General features: G+C 41.5%; 1 protein-coding gene across 2 annotated transcripts in view; it reads left to right on the top strand.

Moving 5' to 3' along the window:
* The first annotated feature begins 14,377 nt into the window (after positions 1–14,377).
* The window catches only part of gramd4a (GRAM domain containing 4a), a 323,835-nt gene continuing 312,012 nt past the window's right edge, over positions 14,378–26,200 (top strand). The window contains exon 1 of one of the 2 annotated variants that reach the window (XM_039761079.1): positions 14,378–14,504. In XM_039761079.1, the coding sequence (XP_039617013.1) occupies positions 14,491–14,504 (14 nt within the window). In that variant the 5' untranslated portion in view covers positions 14,378–14,490. Of the gene's footprint in view, positions 14,505–25,315; positions 25,442–26,200 lie in introns of those variants that run through there. The other variant, XM_039761080.1, reaches the window with a different exon arrangement.

Genomic DNA, 26,200 nt, shown 5'->3' with positions numbered 1-26,200 from the left:
ACACCTTTCTCTCATAGGCAGCATCATGTTTTTCAGCAGTTTGTGCTACAGTAGTCTACTGTGGGATTAGACCAGACGGGCTAGCCTTTATTTCCCATGTGCATTAATTAGCCTTGAGTACCCAGGACTCTGTCACCTGTTCAAAAGTTGTCCTTCCTTAGACCACTTGTGGTAGGTACTAACTACTGCATGTTAGGAATACCAAACAAGACCAATCGTTATGGAGGTGATCTTACCCAGTCATCTAGCCATCATTATATGGCTCTTGTCAAAGTTGCTCAGATACTTATATTTGCCCATTTTTCCTACTTTCTACACATAACCTTCAAGAACTAACTGTTCACTTGCTGTCTAATATGTACCACCCCTTGACAGGTACCATTGTAATGAGATAATCAATGTCAGTGGTTTTAATGTTGTGGCTGATATATATATTGTGAGAAATAACTGTACAAACTTCAATAATAAGTGTTGGGGAATTGCCCCGTATAATCTCTTCGAGATATGGTGGTCAAATTTGATTATTAAATATCATACATCAGACAAAATAGTTGGTAAGTGGATAGCTTTTATACAGAATGAAAAATGACTGCAGGAAATGAGTAAGCAGAAGTGATGCCGGAAGTGACCTTATCGGGGAGGGACCGGAAGTGATGTCATCGTCGGAGGCCGGAAGTGATGTCATCTGGAGGAGTCGGAAGTGATGTTGTTGATGAGGAAGTGGATAATGAACCTTCTTCTGAATTATTGTTTATGGATGGTAGGATTGATTCATATTTCTTCTTTGGTTCTGAAGGGTCAGAAAGAGAGGCATTACTACCATCCAAGAACCCCCCATCGGTTATGTATTTGCTCACCTTTTGGCTTGTTGACTGTCTCCGAAGCGCTCGCGTGTGACAATATATATATACTGTATATACTGTATATATATATATATATATATATATACAGTATATAATATCTACTGTATATTATGCCGTGTCTTTACTCCATTGTTTTGGGTACTGTGAGAGGTACACTCATTATTCGTGATGAGCGGACATCCTGGAGTTTGCTTTGCTGTGAGTTTGCCGAAATCTCAGAAATGTTTGGTGAATTTGCAAAATGCTTTGAAATTAGTGGAGAAAGAGAGTTCATAGCTTCGAGAGGATTATTGTGACTAAAAATATGATCTGTGTTGTTAGGCAGCAGTACTAACCACTTGCCAAGGCGCCTCAAACAACAAAACATTCAGACAGAATGATAACAGCAAACAAAATACAATAAATGGTAAAAAAACAAGCAATTATAAAATATATATATACATATATATCATTGTGTTGACAGAATTTCAGTCTTGGGGGACACATTGGCCCTGCAGAGAAGTGGCAGCGTGAGACCAGCTTTTATTCATTGTTTGAAGTTGCAGCTCTGGACGTGGCAGGAAAATCATTTTGATTGTACTCAGTCTTTGCAGACACTGCACTTTTTTCTTCCATCAAGATGACAAAAACACCTTGTAAATAGTAATACATGTTTTGTTATTATTATTATCATTATTATTTTACAGGCTTGTTTTATAACATGGAAGTTAGCCATGTAGTGCTGTGCAGAGACTTAGCTAGTGCAGAGCATAGATATCTATCTATCTATCTATCTATCTATCTATCTATCTATCTATCTATCTATCTATCTATCTATCTATCTATCTATCTATCTATCTATCTATCTATCTATCTATCTATCTATCTATACACAGGCACACAGGGATCAGTGTTATATATCTTATAGCAATACATGTATTATTCTCTTTATCATCAGTGAATGTGCCCCTCACAGTAAAATACTCCAAGTGTTTTTTTTTTTATTTAATAAAAAATCAGGATTGGGCAAAACAGATTGGTAGTGACCTTATACTATGCATGACAGTTCTATATATGATTGCTACAGTTGTGTGATATCACACTGGCCTTGCAAAGTATTTTGGGTATAGAGAAAAAATGTTAGTTTATTACAAGATTTTTTATTATTATTTTTAAAGAGAGAAGAAAATGGGGAACAACCAGATGACAAATAATGCAATATAAAAAAAAAATAAAGTTCCCAGCCCAATGGTTTCCAGCTTACCCTGTACCCCACCAATATTCCGAGATGGTTGGGAAAAAAATGCAAAATAAAAAAAGATTTGTACTAGCAACATGCCTGATACACCCCGATTAGAACGAAATAAGCATTTTTAATAAGTGTAGTTCATTTTTATAAAGATGGTGGAGTGGAAGGATAAGAGAAATTAATATAAGCAGCTGAAAGTTCTAGGAGTCATAAGTTCTACAATTAATTTATTAGACATTAATTTTGCTTTTTCCAGTGAGATACCAAGAGGGTCTCAGCAGCTAAACTCTACTGACACGAATTTTGTATTAAAGGATTAAAAGGAGTATGATAAAAAAAATCAAGAAGAAACAAAAAAGCTGCAGAGAACAAGAAAAAAATCATTTTCAAAACAAGTGAAACAGAAGTGGAAATGGAGGTCCACAAACATGCACAGGGGGGCAGTACCAAAACATATGAAAAAGTAAACCGGCACTTCAAGAGAGCACCCATTTTAAACTTGGTCAGGAGCTACACTCACTAAACATCATTTTAAAAGAGTTGTATAAATGGCCAATTTTATATTTAATAAATGGGTGGTTCAGTTTTTTGGAGCAGTTTTTTACTTATTTAAAATTAAATTCCAGTTAAAGAGAGAAAATGAGTTCAGATCTGAATATTAAGAGGCTTTTTGCTGGCATTCTGGGGACGCACTTACAGCACTGAGACAAGTTTCAATTGACAGCTGGTAGTTGAATCATGATCACATGATGAGTAAAAATCAGGTCAATTTTGCTGTCCCGAGAAAGTGCTATTAAATAAGGTGATATCCCTGGTGTACCTGTGTTTGTTCAAAATTACTAAAATTCTGCAGCTTTTAGTTTGCTTCATAGGACAGTTCTGTCAAAGGTATGATGCATTCTCAAATAATTTCACAAGCAAAACAGTTCATACAGAAACAGAAAAAACAATATTAAAAGGAAAAGAAAGGTTCTTGCTTAAAGAAGGTTCTGTTTAAGGCTTATTTATCTTGTTTCATTTCTCTCTAAATTAGGTCATACAGTCGTATTATGTGAAGAATGTTCATAATAAAATGTGTATCTAACAGTTAGTACTAGCAGTGAGACTATTTCCTATTTGGCTAAATGACTGCTGAGTTTTACAGATATAGCAAAGAAAGTTCCATTTCATATTAACTTATAGGGGGTGAAAGACTGTACAGTATTCTAAGTAACTATGCAATATTCTGATATTCTATTGAAATTAAGCAGGCACACTTTTGCGAATTTAACATTACCCTTAACTCTCTGAGACTGGCGCTTACACCTGGTAAGTGGCCTGGCAGCTCCTTGGAGAGACAGTCAGAGAGAAACCACTTCTTCTTCCTCTTTATCTTTTCTGACTTCAATATGGGGTTGATGTACTTGATCTACCTTGTCTATAGAGCTAGGTCCCGACCTCCTCATCAATCAAGACCTTTTTCATCAGATCTTTATCCATCCATTATCCAACCCGCTATATCCTATCTACAGGGTAACGGGAGTTGGCTGGAGCCAATCCCAGCCAACACAGGGTGCAAGGCAGGAAACAAACCCCGGGCAGGGAGCCAGCCCACTGCAGGGCACACACACACATCCACACACCAAGCACACACTAGGGACAATTTAGAATCACCAATGCACCTAACCTGCATGTCTTTGGACTATGGGAGGAAACCGGAGTACCCTGAGGAAACCCACGCAGACACGGGCAGAACATGCAAACTCCACACTGGGAAGACCTCATCAGATCTTCTTTTACTTTATCCATCCACCTTGGCTTTGGCGTCCCTCACTATATTTTCCCCTTTACTTCCATTCCCATTACTTTTCTGCCTACATATTCATTTTCTCTACTCCATACATGTCCATACCACCTCTTCTTCTTCAAAGAGAAACCACTGCTGTGACTTCTATTTAGCACAATATTGCTCTCTGTAGCACTAGAGAGTCAGTTAAGGAAAGAGAAATACTGAACCCAGGTTGAATTAATGCAAAGAGAGCAAGAAGATGGTGCTGGCACTGGTCTATAAAGGAAGGGGTGGAAATTGTGCCAAAGGCTTTTTGAATACACATAAACTTAGCCTTTCCCTTGCCAGCCAGTACACAGATTTATCTAAGGAGAATGACAAATTTAAGTTATTGCTAGATCATTTTCCTTACTGAACACACAAGATCAGATGCTTGAGTGTGTGAAATAAAAGAGTGTCTTTCAATAAAGACTGATGCTGGCTTATCAAATAGATCTAAATGTTAAATAGAAAAATTCAGCAGTTCTCTTGTAGGGCATTTCAATGTGATGGGGTGGACGTTTGATGTTTAGCATGCAAAGATTTCATCCAGATCTGCCAAACCTGAGAAAAAAATGACAATGCCTTTTATTCTATAGCAGCCCTTTTTAAAATGTTAACTTATTAATTTTGTGTTTGGATGAGTTCCTGCATTGAATAATGGTGTTGTGTTTCATGGAATGTGTAGCATTCTGGGTCAGACCTCTGTGAAGGTTAGTGCTGTGTATAAACAAATTATTATATTCTTTGTAACTTTTACAATTATATAGCATTTTCTGTGTCAAAAGGTAAGTGGCATACTGAAACAGTGGCACAATCTTTATTAAATCTGGTGTACAGAGCAGGTCGTATTTGAGTATAAAATATTCAAAAACAAGAGAAAGGGGAATGATTTATTAATCTGGAACCATGGGTAATGTGGGAATCATTTCAATTCAGTAGAACGCACCATTGTGTTTCATGGTATGAAGTCATTCGGATGCTGAAAGATGTCTTATGGTAAAAGCACAGACCATTACTTCACTACAGTTCATCGAGTGGACTATCTCAGAATGACCCACATTTGAATAATTGGATAGCACTGAAACACAACTGTGAAGGAAAAGTTTCAGATGCCACATGATAATTACTGGTTGTTAGGAACTGTCATTTGGGAAATATCATCCAGGGGACTGCTACTAATTGTTCTATAATGTGTGAAAGGATCTTCTATAGTCTGCTTATAAGAAGCACCAAAGCAGACTGGCTACCTTAAATGAAGATTTGTCACACTCTAATGTGCTATTTGAGAGGGTTTGCTAATCCTCATCATTGTCCACATCATCTGCATGCATGAATCCCATATATAACAGCCCCAACAGTTAAGTAAAGATGAGCAGTCAGTATGCATCCAGCTCAGTGAAAGGTGTCAGTGGTTTCCCACCTCTGTGAATTATGTCAATGGAACTCAAGGCCAAAACATATTGCAGCTACCTGTGATTCTGGGAATAACGGAGAAATCTACCCAAGGCTATTCTCATTTTGCTGCAACCTATAATCATTGACATATTTACAGTATATTTCCCAGAATGCCCAGAGAAGGCTAGACAAGTTTTTGGCCTTAAATTTTAGTGAGGTTTATTTTCTCTAGCATCCTCACCAGGTGGAGTTTTTGTTTTCCTCACTTCTCTGGCCATGTGAATGTGGTGTCTAAGCTGGGCATTGACAATCTCTTTTTTCGAGTCTTAAATAACCTTTTATAAATAATTGCTCAGTCAGTCAGATAGTTTTTCACTTTTCTTTTTTGTAATGAGTGCTATTATTGTGAAGCACTTTGAGCTATATTTGTTTATAAAATGTGTTATAGAACTAAATGTTGATCCATGGAGAGTGCTGCTTTTGAATAGATTGTGGAATGTATTAACATGCTGTTGCATAATTCTTCTGATACTTTCCTGGTGTTACTATTGTAGGAATTCGAGATCCTTCAAGATGGGTGTAAGAAACTCCTACCAAAAGTGAAGTCAGCAACATAATGTTCTCCAACCCACTTAATCTACTTTGGAGTCATGGGGACCAAAACATTTTGCAGCAGTGTTGATCCAAGGCAGAACAGAGTGCCAATCCATGATGGATCTATCACAGGGTCCAATTTTACACAAACAGCCACACACAGACAATTTACAGTTGGTGGAAACTTTTGTACCAGGATAAAAATCGATGTAGATATTAAAAACGTTAGAAAAATGTTGGCAGTAAAAACCTGTTAAGACCAACAAGTCTTACCTATTCTATCCACCTAATTCCTCCTATATAAAATCAAATTGAGTTTTGCATTTCCCAAAGTAATGCTCTCTTCTACACTATTTGGTAATCTTTTTGTGTGTCTGTGGTGAAGAAGCATGTCAAACATTTGTGCAAAGTTTACCCTTAAAAAGTTTCAAATGGTGTGCTGATGTTCTTGTCTTTTTAAAGTAACAGCTTGGATCTACTGTACTAATTCCTTTCATAATTTTAAACACATCAATCATGTCCTCTCTTAATCTCCATTAAGCTGAAAAGGATCAACTTCTTCAGTCTCTCCTCATAGCTCAGACTTCTCAGTCCTAAATCAACCTATTCACTCATCCTAATCTGGGGTACAGAGTTGGCTCATCATGTGGTGGGTGTGGCAATGCACTGTATCAATGCTCTCTACACACTGCACTCATAACTCCCACTTCTTTTAGTTTGATCACAAGCCTCTCAAGTGGGACCCGAAAGATCCCGAAAATGAAGATATGATAAAATCATATGCACTTCACTGATTGTATCCTTTTTTCTTGCTTCCTCATTGAATTCCTGCATGTTATAAATGAAACATCACTTCCCACCATCACATGTGAATTGTGACCTCCCCAATCTGAACCCATGTTGACTCTTCATGAACACTCCTATTCTAGACATGTGCTGCTTGATCTTTTCCTTAATAATTCCTTCCGTTAATTTATATGTGATGCACGTTAAGGTTATTTTATATAACTTAGTTACTTGGACCTGCCTGATCGGCCTTTTTATACAGGTGTGTGCTACACATTTGTGGTGGCAGAAGTGGTGCTCCACTGTCAATGTAAAGCACTTTGATTAGCGAGAATAGTGCTATATAAATGCAATTAATTATTATTATTATTAATTAGTGTACATAAAGACAGAGTTATTTAACTTGCATTAATTTAATATAAGAATAAGCCATAATGTATTTTTCTTTCATATAAAGCTGCTGTTGGCCCTTCTATTTCTGCCAGGACCAAAGGGCCTCATGTTATCAAAGTTTGCATTAATAATCTGAGTGATTTAACAGATAAAGAGTCAGATGTGAATGTGCAAGGTTATAGCTCCTACCTTTGTCGTACTTCTAAATCAATGTATGTTCCTATATTTATTCTTCAATTGGATTACTGTTTGAAGAAAGGATGTCTAGGGGAAGAGAGGACTGAGTCAGAAGTCACAACAGGAATACTGCATGAAGGTTTTAGGGTGTCGTAAAAAGTATATTGCTGAAAACCTTATATAGATTGTAACTAGAGCTGGAGATTGGGTTTTTCATAACTGGATTAAAGCCCACAGAGTAAAGTGTAGTTTATAATAGGATAAGGGTGAATTACAAGTGTATAGGACCCTATTTGAGACTCCATATTGTATAAATGAGGTGTGGCTGTGGATTGAATCCAACTCATTTGATAAATCTATCTGGCTGGTGACCAGTGCAAAATCTGGAATCTTTTTTAATTAGCATACATTTCCAACCAGAGTCTCGTGAGATTGTTCCTGCTTCTTAAAGTATGACTGATGTGTATTGTTCAAGTAATAAGGACCCAATTCACATCAGCATATACAAATATTCCTCATAGCGGATATCCACCACCAAAGTAGACCAATAATAACATATCGAGTTGCCCTTTCCTTGACCTAACAAATGTCTTGTCAAATTACTGTTCACTGGCAAGAGACAGCAGTACTGAAATGGCAAGTCAAGTATTTACAATAAACCACAGGCAACTCCTATATCAAAGCAGAGCTGCACAGCCGATTAATTTCTGCATGTTCCTTTATTGATGCATGTCACACACGTGCGCATGGGAGGCAGCTAAAGGGCTTGAGTGAAGGCAGTTCGGAGGCATGCCGGGGTGTGGCAGAGTGCACTGACTCTTTTTCTCCCTTGCCTGTAGACCATCCCCGGGGGATTTCACCTGGATCACCTGACATCACTTCCGGGACTGAGCCAATGGAAGTTGGCCACACCAGCTCCAGTCCCTCTGATGTCACCTCCGGCTACGAGCCAATGGTGGAAGACCACGTGCCGGATCCATACGACCTCACTTCCTGTCTCCCCCTTTAAAACCTGCCCCTTTTCCTTTGTTTCTTTAGTCTTGTTTTGGACTCGGTTGTGTGCACTTCAGTGCTCTGTATTTTACTGAAAGAAAACGACTTTTGCAGCCAGGATACCACAATATACGGGTGGCTGCCCCAACTCTTTATCTGTCAATGTCTCGTTCTTGTGACAGTGGCGTAGCCGGCAGGATGGAGAAGTCCCGAGGAGAAGGGGACAGGACCTGCAATATACCCAGGTGGGAGCGTACCGGGGCCGAGTATTCAGGCGGGGAGGGTGCCCGTGGTTGGCGTGACCGGTGCGGGCTCCGCTCCCGCACTCATAACTAGCCCATCTGGAGTGGCCAGGGAGTGTGCGGGTGGGGCTCACAGAATTGGGCTGCCCTGGAGGGGAGGCAAAGGGACTCAGTATGCTCTCTTGGGGGAGAGTGCCTGCCTTCCTGCGAAACCAAAGCCCCATTTACCACCTAGGGGTGCCCCAGACTGGCAGGTGAATAAAATAAAAATGGAGGTTGGACCCTGAGCGGCCAACCAACAAACAAGCCTGGTCCTTATGGGCAATGGTAGGGCATTGGCTACGCCATTTGAAAACACGCCCTACCAAATAATAGAGCAGGTAGCTTGCTATCTGCTCCTGGAAGCGCTTCCCGTGGCTTCACCCAGCCGGTTTGGGGCGGCGGTTCAAGAACATGTCTGAGCTCATAGAGCTTATGGAGACGCAGAGGGCGGCCTCACACTCTGGGGGAGCAGAACCGTCCTCATGTCAAACTCAGCCGGGTATGTTCCAAGACCTAGCCCCACCCTGTACAATCCGGAGCCGTATTGGCGTCCGCGGGGCCGCGGGCGCGCAAACCGCTTGGAGGCAAGGAGGAATGCAGGTGGAGGGTGAGGAGGGGTTGGTGTGCTCTGGCTAATCCGTTGGCGGTCCCACATACTGGCGTGGTGATCGTCAACGGACACAAGACCACAGGTTTGTTCGACTCCGCAGCAACATTTCATTGTTGCCCGCCGCTTTGTGCAACCGCAACAGTGGCTAAATTTAAGACCGGTATAACCTGTGTCCACGGAGACATCCGCTGGTACAGGTCCGCCGCTGTGTCATCAGTTACGGAGGGTCAGTTCGAAGCTCACCGTAGCGTCCTACCTGATCCTCCACACCCGGTGATACTAGGGCGGACTGGTCTAAAATCAAAAGCGGTGAGACACATACCACTCCCGGGGTTAATTTGGGCCTCGTTATGGACGGAGATAACCCGTCTCAAGCTGCCTCCACGCCGTGTAATCAGCCGGCAGAGAGACGAAGCAGTCGCCCTGACTGACGTGGCAACTCCCGGCCGTCGCGGGCTAACACGCCATCCACCAACGCCGGCGGCGGGAGGAAACCACGCCCATTGAGGTCGACGCTGACCCTCTCTCCGTGTTGCGGTTCCAATTTAAAGAAACGCCGGCTTCTTTTAGAGGGAGCAATGGAATGATGACTCCCTGAAGTTTGTAAAAAATGCAGTGGTCCTTGTCAATGGCCAGCGCACTAATCAGTCGATGCCACAGGGCCCCTACTTTGTGCTAGATAATGACCTCCTTTACCGTGTAGCAATGCATGACGGGCAGGAGACGAGGCTGCTGCTAGTGCCACGTACCTTCCGGCGGCAGGTCTGTGAGCTAGCACACGCCCACCTCCTAGGTGGCCACCTGGGCACCGAAAAAACTCTGGAGCGGATCAAGCTCCGTTTCTACTGGCCAGGAATTAATGAGGAGGTTCGTCGCTTTTGCGCTTCCTGCCCGGAGTGTCAACTGCGACAAATTCCTAGGAGGGACCGTGCTCCTCTCATTCCTATTCCACTGATTGGCGTTCCTTCCACAGAATCGGGGTCGACCTGGTGGGACCCCTGGAGCCCTCAGCCCGAGGACACAAGTACATTTTAGTCCTCGTGGATTACGCTACACGATACCCCGAAGCTGTTCCGTTGCGCTCAGCTACCTCTAAAGCCATCGCGCGGGAATTACTAGGGTATTCGCGTGGGGATCCCCAAAGAAGTCTTGACAGACCAGGGGACCCCCTTCACCTCGGAAACGTTCAAGGAGACTGCCAGATTACTGAAAATAAAGCATTTAAAGACCTCGTGTATCATCCTCAAACCGACGGATTAGTAGAGAGGTTTAATCAAACTCTCAAGCAAATGCTGCGTAAGGTGGTCAGCGAGGATGGAAGGAACTGGGATCAGCTCCTCCCCCTCGTCCTTTTTGCCTATCGGGAAGTCCCACAAGCCTCCACGGGTTCTCCCCTTTGAACTACTATACGGGCACAACCTCGGGCATATTAGATATTTTGAAAGAAGGCTGGGAAGAAGAGGCTCTTCCCTCCACAAACATACTGGAATATATCGCGCAAGTTCGCGATAGATTTGGAAAAATTCGCCTGTCCTTAAAAGTCACATGGAGGAGGCTCAAGCAGCACAGGCCCGGTACTACAACCGCGGCACGTCTCTTCGGGAGTTCCGCCCGGGAGATCGGGTCATGGTCCTAGTGCCTACCTCCCACTCTAAATTGCTTGCCCACTGGCAGGGCCCCTACGAAGTTAAGGAGAGGAAGGGACTGGTCGACTATTTGGTGAGTCAACCCAATCGTCGGCCAAAGGAGCGGGTTTATCATGTGAACCTGCTGAAACCGTGGAAGGACAGGGACCCCGATCCCTCCTCCGGCCAGCCCGCTCACTCTTCGCTCACACACACGACCTTAACTTCGGCACGGACTTAAGTCCCAGACAGCGGCAGGAGCTGGAAACAGTTATCCGGACCGTTCGGGAGGTAGTCAGTGAGAACCCGGAAGGACCTCTCTGATTGAGCACAACATCGTGACAGAGCCCGGGTTGTTGTCCGAGAACGCCCGTATCGTCTTCCCGAGGCAAAAAAGGCTGAAGTGGAGCTTGAGATCAAGCGCATGCTGGAGCTAGGTGTGATTGAGGAAAGTTATAGTCCCTGGTCCAGCCCCATTGTGCTCGTCGGTAAGCCTGACGGAAGTTGGAGGTTCTGCAATGACTTCCGTCGGCTTAATCAAGTCTCCCAATTTGATGCTTATCCAATGCCACGCGCGGGCGACCTCCTCGAGAGGCTTGGACAGGCTCAATACCTGACCACACTTGACATGACGAAAGGGTACTGGCAGGTTCCTTTAACGGACTCCGAAGGAAAAACGCGTTTAGTACCCCTAGCGGACACTGGCAGTATCGTGTCCTTCCATTTGGGTTACACGGGCTCCAGCAACCTTTCAGCGTCTGGTGGACAAAGTGCTTCGGCCTCATAACTCATACAGTGCTGCCTACCTGGATGACGTGGTCATCTATTCCAGCACATGGAAGGAACACCTACAGCATGTCCAAGCGGTATTACGGACACTTGGTGAGGCGGGCTCGGATTAATCCCAAGAAATGCTTCTTTGGATTAAGCGAAGCCAAATATTTAGGCTACCTGGTGGGTCGGGGTACCGTAAGGCCACAGTGCTCCAAAATTGATGCCATTCTGAAATGGCCCGTCCATGAACCAAGCGGCAAGTCCAAGCCTTTCGGGTTAGCGGGTACTACCGCCGGTTTGTACCCGGTTTTGGAGAGAGCGGCGCCTTGACTGATTTAACAAAGAAGAGGGCCCGAACATTGTGGTATGGACTGAAAAACAGGCGCTGCATTTGGTGACTTAAAGCAGGCCCTTACGTCCCACACCTGTTTTGATGGCACCTAACTTTTCTTTGCCTTTCATCCTCCAGGCGGACGCCGGACACAGGCCTGGGCGCCGTGCTGAGCCAAAGCGTCGATGGTGTGGAGCACCCCATCATGTTCCTGAGCGGAAACTGTTGGACCGGGAGACCAGGTATGCTGCGGTGGAGAGGGAGGCTCTGGCGATTAAATGGGCGATTACTCAGCTGAGGTACTACCTGTTGGGCCGGGAATTCACCCTTGTCACGGACCATGCACCCCTACAGTGGATGGCCCTCCACAAGGAGTCGAATCCGCGGGTCACCCGGTGGTTTCTTGACCTGCAGCCGTACAAGTTTTCGCTCGTTCATCGTCGGGGCGCTCTCCACGCCAACGCTGATGCTCTTTCTCGGGTTCACGACCTCTCGGTTAGGGTCTGGGCTAAGGGGGGGGCCTTGTCACACACGTGCGCATGGGAGGCAGCTAAAGGGCTTGAGTGAAGGCAGTTCGGAGGCATGCCGGGGTGTGGCAGAGTGCACTGACTCTTTTTCTCCCTTGCCTGTAGACCATCCCCGGGGGATTTCACCTGGATCACCTGACATCACTTCCGGGACTGAGCCAATGGAAGTCGGCCACACCAGCTCCAGTCCCTCTGATGTCACCTCCGCTCTGAGCCAATGGTGGAAGACCACGTGCGATCCATCGACCTCACTTCCTGTCTCCCCCTTTAAAACCTGCCCCTTTTCCTTTGTTTCTTTAGTCTTGTTTTGGACTCGGTTGTGTGCACTTCAGTGCTCTGTATTTTACTGAAAGAAAACGACTTTTGCAGCCAGGATACCACAATATACGGGTGGCTGCCCCAACTCTTTATCTGTCAATGTCTCGTTCTTGTGACATGCAGTAAGACCAAAGCAAACCACTTCAGGCAGTAACTTGTTCACTGTGGCATTAAGGTGAAATGACACTTGTGTACTCAGGACTTGTTGTGACACTTCATGCCAATTTAGAAAGAAAGAGCCAAACTGGCTTAAGTGAGTCTGATATTAGATGCATGTTTTGGCTAAGTATAAAGGATCTCACCACTAGAAGCATTCAAAATAGGGAGGTCATTTTATATTACCGGGTTATACTGTATATAGTGTGGAAATAATACAAAAAAGTTTTGGGGACATCCCTGTATATTGTCCTGCAGACAAAAGGGTGCAAAATGATCAAAAGTACTAAAAAAAACAAGTAACAGCTGACAATATGGTTGTTACAAAATGGCGTTTATATATGAAATGAATGATGGGAACAGGAACTGGTTGGCAGGAAATGACGATGTAATCAGGAACCAGAAACAGCGTCATAATGGGGGAAACGGAAGTGATGTCCATGGGGTTAACTAGAAGTGATGCCAAACAGAGTCGCCGGAAGTGACGTTGTGGCGGCCATTTTGAAACCCGGAAATGGCCGAGAATTATATTTCTTCTGTTTTCCTGTTGGGAGAAGAGGTTCAGGTAAGTACCACGTGATAATCATCATCGATGTTTCACTCACCTTTGGGCTTTTTGACTGCCTCTCAATTGCACATGTTTGACAATAGTCTTTCGCTGATCATCTTGACGATTTTTCTGATACTAGCAGAGGAAGTGCTGTGGATGCTGCCAATGTGGCTACAGGGTGTTTCATAGATAATGTTATTACTTGCATCAATTAATGCTCAATTTGTTAGTATAATGAAAGGCCGGACAATAGCAAGAAAATTCCATCGCCTGGATTTGCTAGTGTGGTGTATTAGTTTGCAGTCCAAATTACAGTTTCATAAAAAAATATGAACTCTGAGTGTGATACATTTTATTCTTATTACTTTGTTCTTGCTTTGGTGGGCTGGCACCCTGCCCGGGGTTAATTTCTTGCCTTGCGCCCTGTGTTGGCTGGGATTGGCTCCAGCAGACCCCCGTGACCCTGTAGTTAGGATATGGCGGGTTGGATAATGGATGGATGGATTACTTTGTTCTTGGCTAATAAAATTAGGCCTATTGTAAATAACCAGAAAACACAGAATTCCAAAAATACTTTCTTGATCCCCATAGTCTCTTTAAATCAGCTGTCACATCTTTTTACTGTACAACACATTTACATTGATTCAGTTAAAAAGTGCAAAAATCACAATACATATACAGCCTTTGTCTGAGAAAACAAAAACCGTATTAGTTAATTCTAAATTGAGGGCAAAGCTTTTTCCAGACAAATGAGCATGAACAAGCCATAGCCTGTAGTATATGGTACTGCAGGGTAATTGTTTTTAAGTGTCGTGATTGCGTAATAGAATGTTGTGCAATGAGTTTAAACTGCTCACATGGGATTAAGAAAGAGTTCTCGCTGTCTGAGTGGTCAGATGATTTGATCAGTGGTTGCCAAGGCATCTTGCTAGACAGTTGGGTCTGAAATGAAGTGCACACAGCCTGAGCGCAAGCCTCTGCTGAAGAATGGATATGCATGTGTGCTTTGTATCAAGCCAGAAGGATGTCATGCAAGACGGTAAAATCAGGGCACTGTTCTGTGGAGGAATTCTGTCATGATTGAAAAGAGGTATGTATTACCAATTTGGTAAAGGAGAAAAAGAGTATAACTGTTTATGAATCCAATTACACCATAAGTTTATTGTCTCAGTATGATGTGAATTTGTACTACACAACATATGTGGAATGCAAAAACCAATTATGAGCTACATTTCACGTCAGTGTCTATGCATTGTTTTCAGTTTGATTTGTTCACATTTGAGTGCCATAAGCTTGGTTAGCGTCATCACTTCTGTCAATATCCCCATATAATGAAAAATAAATCTTAACTGCATAAAGGATACTGTACTATGAAAATACATAGGCATGGTTAATATTTAAAATCTTAAGCTCACCACCAGCTTTATGGCAAGAGTATTTTATAAGCATATCTGTATGCAACTTCTTCCAACAGTTAATGAAGAGAAATATTAGTCAAAGTGCAAATGATGTATTTTGTACTGACCTCAGAATGAGCTGAGGTGCCTTGTCTTACCTGTTATGATGAGCCTGGGCAGCTATCCTCTGACAACCTGTTGCTTATCTCAGTTGTCTACATCTGCCTTGGGAAGTGGGGTTGAGCCCTGAACCGCAGCGGAAATATGAAACACTTTTCCTTTTTTATGATAACTAAGCTTTAAAGTGTGTGTTAATGAGGGCCCAGCAGAGTGTTGTCTATTGGAAGTACTTGACAAATTTGTGTTTTTGGAATCTGGACAGAGCAAGATATACTCATTCAACCCTTTCCTTTTGCTTATCTACTTGGGAGTCACTTTATTAAGTACAAATAAAAATATTGTGCCTTTCTGATTTTCTCTAGTGTTACACTTTTAGATGATCCCTGTTTTCAGGTCTGCAATCAAAATCTAATATTAGATAAAAAGTACCTTCAGGATCAAATAACACATTTTTTTCACTTATATAATTTACTGAATGAACACAGTTACTGTTGTTATTACTCTGGCTACAGTGGGTGAGGCCTTAAAAAATAGCCCACAATGCAGGTCACCTCAGTGTAAGCCTGGTGCCAGGAAAAGTTGGAGCTATAGGCCTCAAAATGAAAGTCAGACTTTACATTTGAAAAGAATACCCAGGAATTTTAAAGCCTGAATTATGTATCTGTGGGAGAGAACTGTCAAAACTCTGACTGAAATAAATGAATTGAGAACAAACAAAAAAGACAAGAAAAAGACATTTAAACATAAGCCAGGACAGGAACGCAGGCTAACACATAAGAGTGTTTCCACCCAAAAAACAGAAAAAGGGGATGTAGGCTTCAAAACTAACAAAAACCAGACCATGTTGCAATATATGAGCACACTTCACATCTAGCAGCCTAACAAAAACTCTGATGGCAGGCTTTAAAATGGGCCTAAGACTTTTTACAGATCAGAGTCTCAAAATATACAGAATGGAGGAGAGTTACTTTATATTTGATGATTATTTAGTAAGAATTCAAATTGGAATCAGGTGAAGGCAAAGTACAAAAAGGAGCAAAATAGATATAAATCTAAAGCAAATTATTCCAATACAAAACTATTAAACAGTACATTAGAATAATACAGGGGTGAAATCCATCATATCCAAATATCAAAAAGAAACAACATGTAAAAGTAGGAATTAGAACAGCAGTTTCTCTATTTATACCTCTGGGTGCAGTGCCTCAGGTGTATAATTGGGTGGCTCCAAGTAAGGGGGTCAGGGCAGAAAAGAAGGAAAACTAATTCAGACAAATGCACTTAAATAAATGACATAATAATAATAATAATAATAATAATAATAATAATAATAATAATAATAATAATAATAAAGAACAGAAAGGACAAAAGACAAAATTATTAACCAAACATTCAAAATAATGTCCTGACGGCAACAATAACGTTAAATAAGAAGAAAATATAATGAGTCAAGGATGAAACCTCTTACGCTTCATAATTGGCTGCACCAGGCTCAAGTGAACTTCCATTTTTGTTTAAACATTTAGTCATTCTTTGAATACTGAAAATTGTGTTATTTAGTATGTTCTTGTTTCTTTTCTTATTATATTCTTATTGTCATTCAGTTATTAATGTTACCTTGTTTAGTAAGGACATCATATTTTTTTTTGTTAATTTTGTAGTTGTTTTTGTATTGCTGCTTGTCTTCTTTATGTTAAGCCTGATGGAGAAGGACCCCCAATTCTTTAACTTTGGGCCTGCCTCAGGCCTACTTATGTTATGAGTAAATTTAGTGTTCCGTTATATTGCAGTCAGAATGTATGTGTGTTTATGCTTTATTGGTGTTTTTTTTATTTTTGAATTATGTTTTATATTTCTATGAATTTCTTTGATGTGCATAATTATGTACTATGTTTTTAAATCTGCCTCCATTCCATTTGCTTCGTAGATAGTTCCCCAAGAGGCTGAGCCCTCCTCTCTAGCTATATAGTCAACCTGCAAAGAGGCCTTAAAAGTATTTCATTAAAATTATCTAGAAGTATTGCCATTTCTTTGCATTTTTCTCATTTTTGATAATTTATTCTACTGTCTTTGCTTTCTGATTCAGGATTAGTGTAATGGGACTTGTTTTTTTAAGATTTGGCTGTTTATCAACTCATTTCTACACATTTTGTTTTTCTTTTTTTTAAGTAATAAATCCTTTCCAATTACAAAGACTCCTCGTTGCGTTTAGGTCACAGGCCAGAGTGCGCCACAATTTCTCCCATTTATGAGGAATTTTGGAACATTTAATCATATATATTTTTCCAACTTTAACCCAGTTTTCCCATTATCGGGCCTAGTCAGGCTGAAGCTTACTGTAGTAGCTGGGAGTTAGCTGGACTGATCGAGTGTGTCCTGGACTGGCCAGTGAGAGTTCTGGCCTGCATCTGTGAATCTTGTGATTGTTTAACCCTTTTTCGCCATGTACAAAAAGCCTGCTACTCAAGTTTGGGGTAAGGCTCAATTTGATTCTAAGTCTAACTGCACCCTTGAGGCTTAATTTTTGTAGGTGAACCATCATTTTGTTTAATGAGCCAGGAAAGTGGTAACACAATGGCTGCAACTAAACAGTTCCCTTAATACAATATCAGTCTTGCTCAGACTGTAGAGGAATAAAAGCTCAACCTTTATTGCAGAATGCTTAATTCAGAAACACTTTTAATTTCTTTGAGCACACACTGCTCATTTCAGGTCCTGCCAGTATATATTATGTTTAAGTCTGGCCCTGAAACTGTAATTTTGCTTCTTTTGACCCATTCTTTTGTGTCTTGGATAATTATCTTTCTGCAAGACTCAACTATGAAGCAGTTTCAGATCATAGTTGGATGACTAGACATACTCCTTAACATTTTTTGGTACACAGCAGAATTAATGGTTCCATTAGTGATGGAAGTGGTCCATGTCCTGTGGCAGCAAGGCATCCCCATGCCATCACCACCACAACGCCGTACTCATGTCATGATGTTGAATGTTGAGCTTGCTTTACACTGGACCTAGTGCGACAGTCTACTATAAAATGGAACACTACTGTTTGTGTGTGTATGTGTATGTGTGTGTTGTCTCTCTGTACAATCTGATTGGTCAGTGTGGCTTTGGTCTGATTTGTCAGTTTTGCTTTGGTTGTTCATTCAAATGTGATCAAGACAGGAAGCGCCTGGGTAAGTCATTTGGCTTTAAACTATTCTCCCAAAAGGCTTGGGAATCACGTAGGAACTTTCTAGCAAAGGAGAAATGAGTATTTATAGTTGTGCTTAGCAGTGGGTTTGTGCATTGCTGCTCTTTAATGAAGTCCATTTTTGACTTTGCTGAGATAAACCTGAAATTCTCTGGATATCTTAAGTATCCTTCGCAGCTTCCTGGATGACTGTATGCGGTGTCATTGGAGTACTTATGGCAGGCTGACCATATTTCAGAAGATTCATTACTCTGTCAGGTGTTTCTTATTTGGAAATTATGGCTCTCACTGTGGTATTGTGGAGTTACTGAGCCAGATTTTTGAATTTTTTTATTATCTCTTCAATGTTGTGATTCTATATTCTTTTTTATCTTTGCATAGGCATACTCTATTTTCTCTTCATGCATTGTTTGCTTTTTAATACTTTAGATATCACAGAATTATTATTATTTTTGATAAAAAATTTTACTAACCAGAACTGAGTTTAATGTTCCCTTCTAAAACTGAAGATAACCTCTGGCAAAATATGGGGTCACTAAAGCAGTATTTAATTAAACTGTCAGAAAGCTGTACAGGATGATAATGAAAAAAAAACAAAGTTTTTAAAAGGAACAGTTGTGGTCTCAGTGAGAGATGGTAAGGCCAGCCAGACATTAAACAAAGATGACGCAAATGAACAAGATAGAAAAATGTAATCTGTCCTTGAATGAGAATAGTTGGGCAAAAATGAAAATTCTTCCACAGATGGGTCTAACAACTGAAAATGAAATCTTAAAGTTTAAGTATACGAATTTGCAAACCCACAAGGGGGAGTGAGGGGTACATTGGTGCCAAGGGAAAGAGAGTTTATCTAATAGAGGTTTCATATATAAATTTGCATCCATGCCTAGTGTAAGCTCGTAAATGTCAAGGCTAAGGCAAAGATAAAAGGAAGGCTGGCATGGAGTTGGAGTATAGTTGGACACAAAGTAATTTTCCATTAACTAATTCCAATTACTTAACAGGTAAATCAACCCATGCCACCAGAAACTTTCCCATGAAATTTAATCAGGAGGTTGTGCACAGGGAGATGAACACTCCTCTCTTTTTGGAACACTTAATAATGCTAATTACAAAGATGGGGCATATCTTTTGACAACTGCATGTTTTTCTGTAAGAAGGGAATGTCAAATCTTCATGCACCATGGGTAATCAAGGATATGTGACTATTTTATATTCCACCCAAGACAGAAAACATTCCAAGAACCTACAGTTTTTATTAACCATGCCCCAGCAAATAAGAAGAAGACTGGGGAAAATAAGTGCAGAGACACAATGAAGCTCTACTGTGCCCCCTCCCCAACAACCTCTCTATATCCTATAGCACACATCAAGGGCTATATCCACACAAAACCCCACAACTACACATAAATCAGCCCCGCCAAGCACTCCCTTGCACCAACCCAGAATCACATGACATGCAAATAAACCATACACTGACTCTGTGCAGGTGTTGTTCCGCCTATTTGTGGGCTACATCTAAGAATTTCCATAAGAAATCCGAAGATCTGTAAAACACAACAGGTAGAGCAATAAAGCAATTAAGAACCAAAATAACAAATAGTGCCGGGAGAAGAAACTATTACGTGAAACACTTGACTTTCAGCAGCTAAGCTGAAGAGCCTGTCACAATGAAGCCACCTGTGCTCTCCCCACTAAAAAATGACAAAAGCGTCTACTGTAAGGCTAAACATGCAAATAAAAGGATATAAATAATTAAACAGACTGCCTCCAGAAAAGCGCTTTCAAAATTCAGTGTTAAATTTCCTATTGGAACAGAGCAGCAACAGGGTTATTATCCCAAACAAGAATGCAAAAAAAGGCAATAAGGAAGGTACACCAGACACCAGGCCTCCATTTCTACAGTGTGGAGCCGACCCGGACACAGACAGGCGGACATGTTGTTTTTCACCACCACACGTATTTTATTTACAATATTTACAATAAATGGTCACTCAGACCCAGTCCAGATAGTGCACAAACCCCAACACACACAGCCCTTCTTCTCGGGCCGCTTACACTCTCTCTTCTGCCTCGTCCTGCTTCCACCCGACCAGCCCTGAATGAAGGGAGATGGCCCCTTTTATAGTCTCCCGGATGAGCTCCAGGTGGCTCCCGGCATTCCCTCGTTGGCCATGCCCCAGCGTGGCGGAAGTGCCGGCTGTTCTCCTGGCAGCTCTCCGGGTGTCCTTCCTAATCTTCCCCCAGCACTTCCTGGTGTGGCGGAAGTGCTGAGGGAACAGGTCCCTAAGGCATTGGGGTGCCTCCTGGCGGTGACCACGGGCCCCTGCAGGGTGGGGCTTCATGCCCTTAACCCATGGCTCCCAAAGCAACCAGGAAGGCGGCCCCCACGTGATCCAGGGTGGGCGCAGACCCACATCCAGTCCCTCACGGCGTCCCAGTCGGGTTGTTGCCCCTGGCATCCCTGACAACAGATATACCTTAAGGATGAAGCTCCTACGTGCAGAGGATGAAGAGCAGATGAAAGCAAATGCAAGGTGTTTGAAAAAATGTGATGTACATTTACATAAATAAGGATTCAAAAATATGGATTGAGCCTATAGTTCAAGCATGCCTAAAAGAAGAAACATGTAGACCCAAAGTTCCTGACAGGAAAGAAGCCAAAGCAGATTTGGCACTGAGAAAGTGCCAGTGTGCTAAAAGTAGTCAATGACTTCTGTGGCCTGTTTCAGGTTGTCAAAGGTAATACTTCCCGTAGTGTGAGGTGGCTTATGAATACCAGGATAGGGAAAGATTCGGTGTAGCCCAAAAAGAGAAAGCTGCTTTTAAATCAGGTTGCATGAACTTTGTGGTATCAGCAGCAGTAGCTGAAATGAAATCCGAGAAGAAATGACACAATGACCCTGATACAAGAAACTAGGAATTTCATATTATTCTTTTAATGACAATCTGAAGGTTATTATAGTTAGGGAATTTTATTATTATCTGTCTCATGTAAAAAAAAAAGCTTGATGTGGGAATAAATCCTGTGACACTTCTGAAAAATCAGATTAAACCCATGCAATGTGGGCAATATTGCTGGCCAGTCTCTTCAAAAATTTGGTTATACTGTCACCCTTCAAATTCTCTTTACTCCCAGTTATCCACACAATATTGTGATGATTTCTGTCTCCTAATTAATTTAGTTTGGCATTTAAGGATTCAACACAGCCATTTAAAGGCATGTAGTGTGGCATAGTGGTTAGGGCTTTGGACTTCAAACCCTAAGCTTGTGGGTTTAAATCCCACTACTGACACTGTATGACCATGTGCAAGTCACTTGACCTGCCTGTGCTCCAACTGGAAAACTAAGAGAAATGTAACCAGTTGTATCATAAATGTTGTAAGTCGCCTTGGATAAAGGCATCAGCCAAATAAGTTCATGTAAAGATTGGATCGTCTTGTTTTGCTGGCCAATGGAATCATCTTCATTATCATCTTATCAAGGCTTTGTGAGACTTTCTTCTGTTTAATGTCTAACCACCACCAGGCTCTATGCAGTAATGTCAATTTTTAATTAAAACTCTGTTGGATGGAGTCCAGCCTTTTGAGAAGCTTTTTGTCATGAATAACTTCATTATTTAAAGAAGGGTATCCATCACCCCTTTTCCTACTTCTATAGATGCCACACAGATTCTCTCTCTATACAAATTTGTTTCTCTACAGGATTCATGGTGCCCTTTTTGAGATCCAGACAAAATGCAGGGTAAATGTAAAATATTTCAGAAGCCAACTGGATTACATTGGGGAATTAACAATAGATATACAGCTAAGGAGTAAGCAGTGCTGAGGAGCAACCAAATCATGTGTCCATCCATAGCAAGAGGTAATGTGATTCATTAACTCTAATAATTATGTGACAAGTGTAGATGCCACATGGGCTGGATGGGCATCCTTGCCAGATGAGAGGATGGTTCCTTACCCGGACGGGAGGTTCCTAACAGGCAGATTGCGTCCCAGCCGGGGAGGAGAGGGGTATCAGACCTGGAAGGAAGGATCAGAAGGGATGGATGGACAGCCCACTGGAAAGGAAAGACAGTTGCTGGGGTCTTTTTACTCCCCCACCACGCTAGGTGGCAGCAGCCCTGGATATCAGTGCCCTGTGGGAAGCCAGCAGGGCATGCCAGGAAATGTGGTCACTGGGTGCCGCAAGAGGGCGCAACAGAGAGACAAGCTTCCTGCTCTAATGGACGTTCACTTGACCCAGAAGTGCTTCCATCGGGCAGTGGCCCTGGAACCGGAAGTACTCCCAGGTCCTTAATAAAAGGGATTGTGGTCCTTTACCCAGGCAAGTCGGAGCTGGAAGGAAAGAAGGCAACACTCAAGTGGAGGAGGGCAGTGCGGTGGTAAGAGTATTGTGGAGAGAGGAATTGTGATTATAGAGATAGAGATCACTTGTGCTTTTGATACTCGTGGAGGATTTAGTGAATAAACCATCCTTTTTTGAACCCGGGACTCTGTGTGTGCTCATGTTTGGGGTTTGGGGCTCGCTGACACCCTATTTTCCATCACACAAGGAAGAGAAAAGAGCCCCCTTAGAAATCAGTCAGAACCTTTGCCATCATTAGAACTTGAAAGTAATAAGAGAATGGAAATGCAATGTGTTTGTGTTGTATTGGAATTGGGAGCGATGTGGCAATGCTAGAATTGTACATGGGACCTTGACACCATAAGCCTTGCAGACTTTTAGAATGGTCAGGGAGCTAACAGCACTCTCTAACAGCATAAACTGTCTGATGTTACAGGGAGTGCCTGAGGCAGCTAAAAGGCTTGACATAAGCTACATTTTGATTATGCTGTTTAAGAAAAAAGGCCTTTAAAAGTGATTTATGTTTCTCTCTAACTATGACAGCTCCCTAGTATGGCAGCAGAGTTTTCAGATGATTGAAAGAGATAATTAGAAGCTGAGTGCTTTTGCCTTATGGATATTAGACTGGGATGGCAAAGGGCAAATGTGCGCAGTACTGTATATAGTCTATCAGTATGTTGGGCCTATTTCTCATTTTATATACCAGACATACAACCTCACTCTTATACATTCTTTACAGCTTTGAAAAACATTGGAAGTGCTCTGCTTTTTTTTTTTTTTTAATATTTTGACCTAAGTAACCTTCAGAAATCTCGTGAGAACTGAAATTTGTTATGCAAAGATGTTAATTGACTGGAGCCTGATTGATGAGGCTGAGGCACCTGACACCATTCAGCTAATTTATTAGCTCACTAAAGATGCATTCCCTTAGGTTTCTTCTCAGAGAAGTCAGATGAGATTTTCCTTTGTGGCGTTATGCACCTGCTCGGCATTGTCTAGTTTCAAGCTTTGACACTTTTATTTTTACTTTGTTTCTAACCCTAATAATGTTTACTGAAAGATTTGGTCGAAAGATTAAGAAATGAAAAAGAAATAAAAAGACTCAAACACAACATAATAAAAAGGTCATTTTCACCACACCTAGTTCGCTATACAACAAATCAGAAGGTCATTTATACGGTATAATGTCTGGTTTTACCCCACACAGTGTTGTAAGAAAAAGCACCTGCAGCCTCCTAGGATCATAGAGCACAGCACAGGAGCTAGGCAACTATTCAATTTACATTGTTTGATGCTTACATACACACAAATGCAGTGTAAGTCAAATTGTCACCACACAGTGACTTTATTAATGACTTTGAATAATCCAAGAATATTGTCAGAGTACTGTTCTACGCTGTGGTCTCCTTGGGAAGCAACTTGAGCTCAAAAGACGCAAAACGCCTGAACAAACTTATCAGGACTGCCCACTCACGGGACTAACCCTGGACACACTGGAAGCTGCTGTGGAAAAGAGGTTGGTGGCACAAAACTAGATACCGTCATGAAGAACTCTCTCCATTTCCCCCAGGATGCGCTGTTATGGAGCACTTTTAGACACAGGCTCATTCCCTCACAGTGTACTAAGAATCACCTCTGGAGGCGCTGCTATCAGGCAGTTCAATGCTTTCTTTCTTTTTGTCAAGAAGACTTATTGAAATCCCTTCTAGTTCTTGATTCCACTTATTACGTTTCATTTTGCAGCCTTTATTTGTTTTACCACTGTTTTGGTAATGATATGTCAATTTTGTCATCTCTGTACAAATTTGTTCTTCTGAAATCTTACAAACTTGCCTCTTACATTAATTGGCAACTCTGAAATATCCTAGTATGGGTGCCCCATGACTGGCTGGCCATGGCTGGCATACTTGCCAAGTTTGATTTCCTCCTCTTCTAGTATAGACTCTAACTCCTCTTAACTATTCAATTAGATTAAGTGAGTTAAGTGAACAAATAGATGGATTTTCAAAGACAGCTCCATTTTTCCTGAAAATAAACTTCATCTAGCATAAACCCTTGTGGGTGTTTTTATTTCAAATATTATCAAACTGCATGGATTTCACCCTCAGTTATGTCAGAAAGTGGGTTCTCGGTATTGTGTAGTTTTGGAAAGCATACTGAAAAAATATTTGGAATAAAAGTCACCATAATGGCTTGCTTTTATCCTGTTGCTAATGGGCAAACTGAAAGAGGCAATTATGGTCTGGAATTTTACAATATGAAGTGAAAGAATTTCCACTCAGTTTCAGTATGCTGTTGCCTGAAGTGTAATATTTAAGGAATGCTCACAAATCCAGTAAAACACCATTTCTGTGCATAAGTCATCTGTTCTAATTCCTTGACTCCTTTTTGTAACATGTGCTAATTAATTGTTCAGTAACTTATGGCATATCTGGGCTAGAATAAGGAATGAGAGCCTGTGCTTCTTAAAAGTACAGTATAAATGGTTTGGAGTCATCCTTGTTTTCATTTCTTTTAAGCCACCAGGTGTGCCTTTTGGCAGAAAATGTGTGACTTAGGATTTCAGTGTGGAAGCCAGTTCCAAAAATGGAATCGTGCAAGACTGTGCAATGACTTGTCACCTATGAGCAGGCTTTTCTGCATACTTTATGCGTGCATCCTTCTCTTTATGTATCAAGACTAAAACTTGTAACTTTGAATGTACAGTATATTCACTCTGCACCCTGTTCTACCTGTTGTTCTAGTTGACATGGCTATATAAAGTTAAGAAGATTTTGAATTCAGGCAGGTTAGCTGTTCATGTGTATTATTTTGTGCAGCGGCACAGCTAGGGCCCTGAGGATTATTCTTGACTCCCTGCTAGTGACCTCCATAACTCTGTTTTGCTGCGGTCATCCAATTAAACACAGCAGATGTTTCCAGAGACTGCGTCTTCAGAGTGGAGCCCAGTCAGGATCTGACAATATGTAAATGACATTTATTGTTATTTATTTACTTTTTATTTTTTTGCTATATTTCTTTCCTCTCTAATGTTGTGACATATAATGCCATTCCAGTGTTTTTTCTTGGCTACACCTTGTACTCTGTTGCCAATTCCTTTCTTTCTTTCTTTCTTGTGATTGCTGTTCATCTGGCTCCTGTTTACTCAAAGTAAAATAACTTAAAACCATCACTCAAACTTAAAAAAATAATGTATCTTAAAACAAAAAATGTGTTTATTACAGAGTGTTGAATAATACTGTAAGGGGTGCTCAGGTTAGCTAGCATAGGGCTTTGCACTAAAGCTAACAAACAAGGTATACTGAAAATGTTTAATCCAATTTTGTATCAGGTGGTAGGTAGAAGCCAACATTGGATGGTCTTCGGGGCGGGTTCTGGAAGTCATACTATGTGATTTTACAAGGCTGACAGTTGGCATTGTGTGCTCATCGCTTTTAAGCCTTACAGGAAGACTCCTGAGGCTTAAAGGGATGACCATGACAGGAAATGTAGTATGACCAGAGAATTGAAACCAGAAAAGTAGTATTGTCTTTTAACAATGCCAAATCGTTAATCAAGACATTGTGGTAAAGAAGAACAAAGCAAAAGCCAAGAACCAGAAAGTCAGAATAACAAAAGTAATGTATGCATGAAGGCTAATAGAGCCCATTTCCATGAAGGTTTTTGTTTTTAATTTGAGTATCTGCAAACTCAAATAATGGCATGTATGATGCACTGTTTTTTAG

Source organism: Polypterus senegalus, chromosome 8 (genome assembly GCF_016835505.1).
Source record: "Polypterus senegalus isolate Bchr_013 chromosome 8, ASM1683550v1, whole genome shotgun sequence".
Lineage (NCBI taxonomy): Eukaryota > Metazoa > Chordata > Cladistia > Polypteriformes > Polypteridae > Polypterus > Polypterus senegalus.
This window is presented reverse-complemented; position numbering and strand designations above follow the sequence as displayed.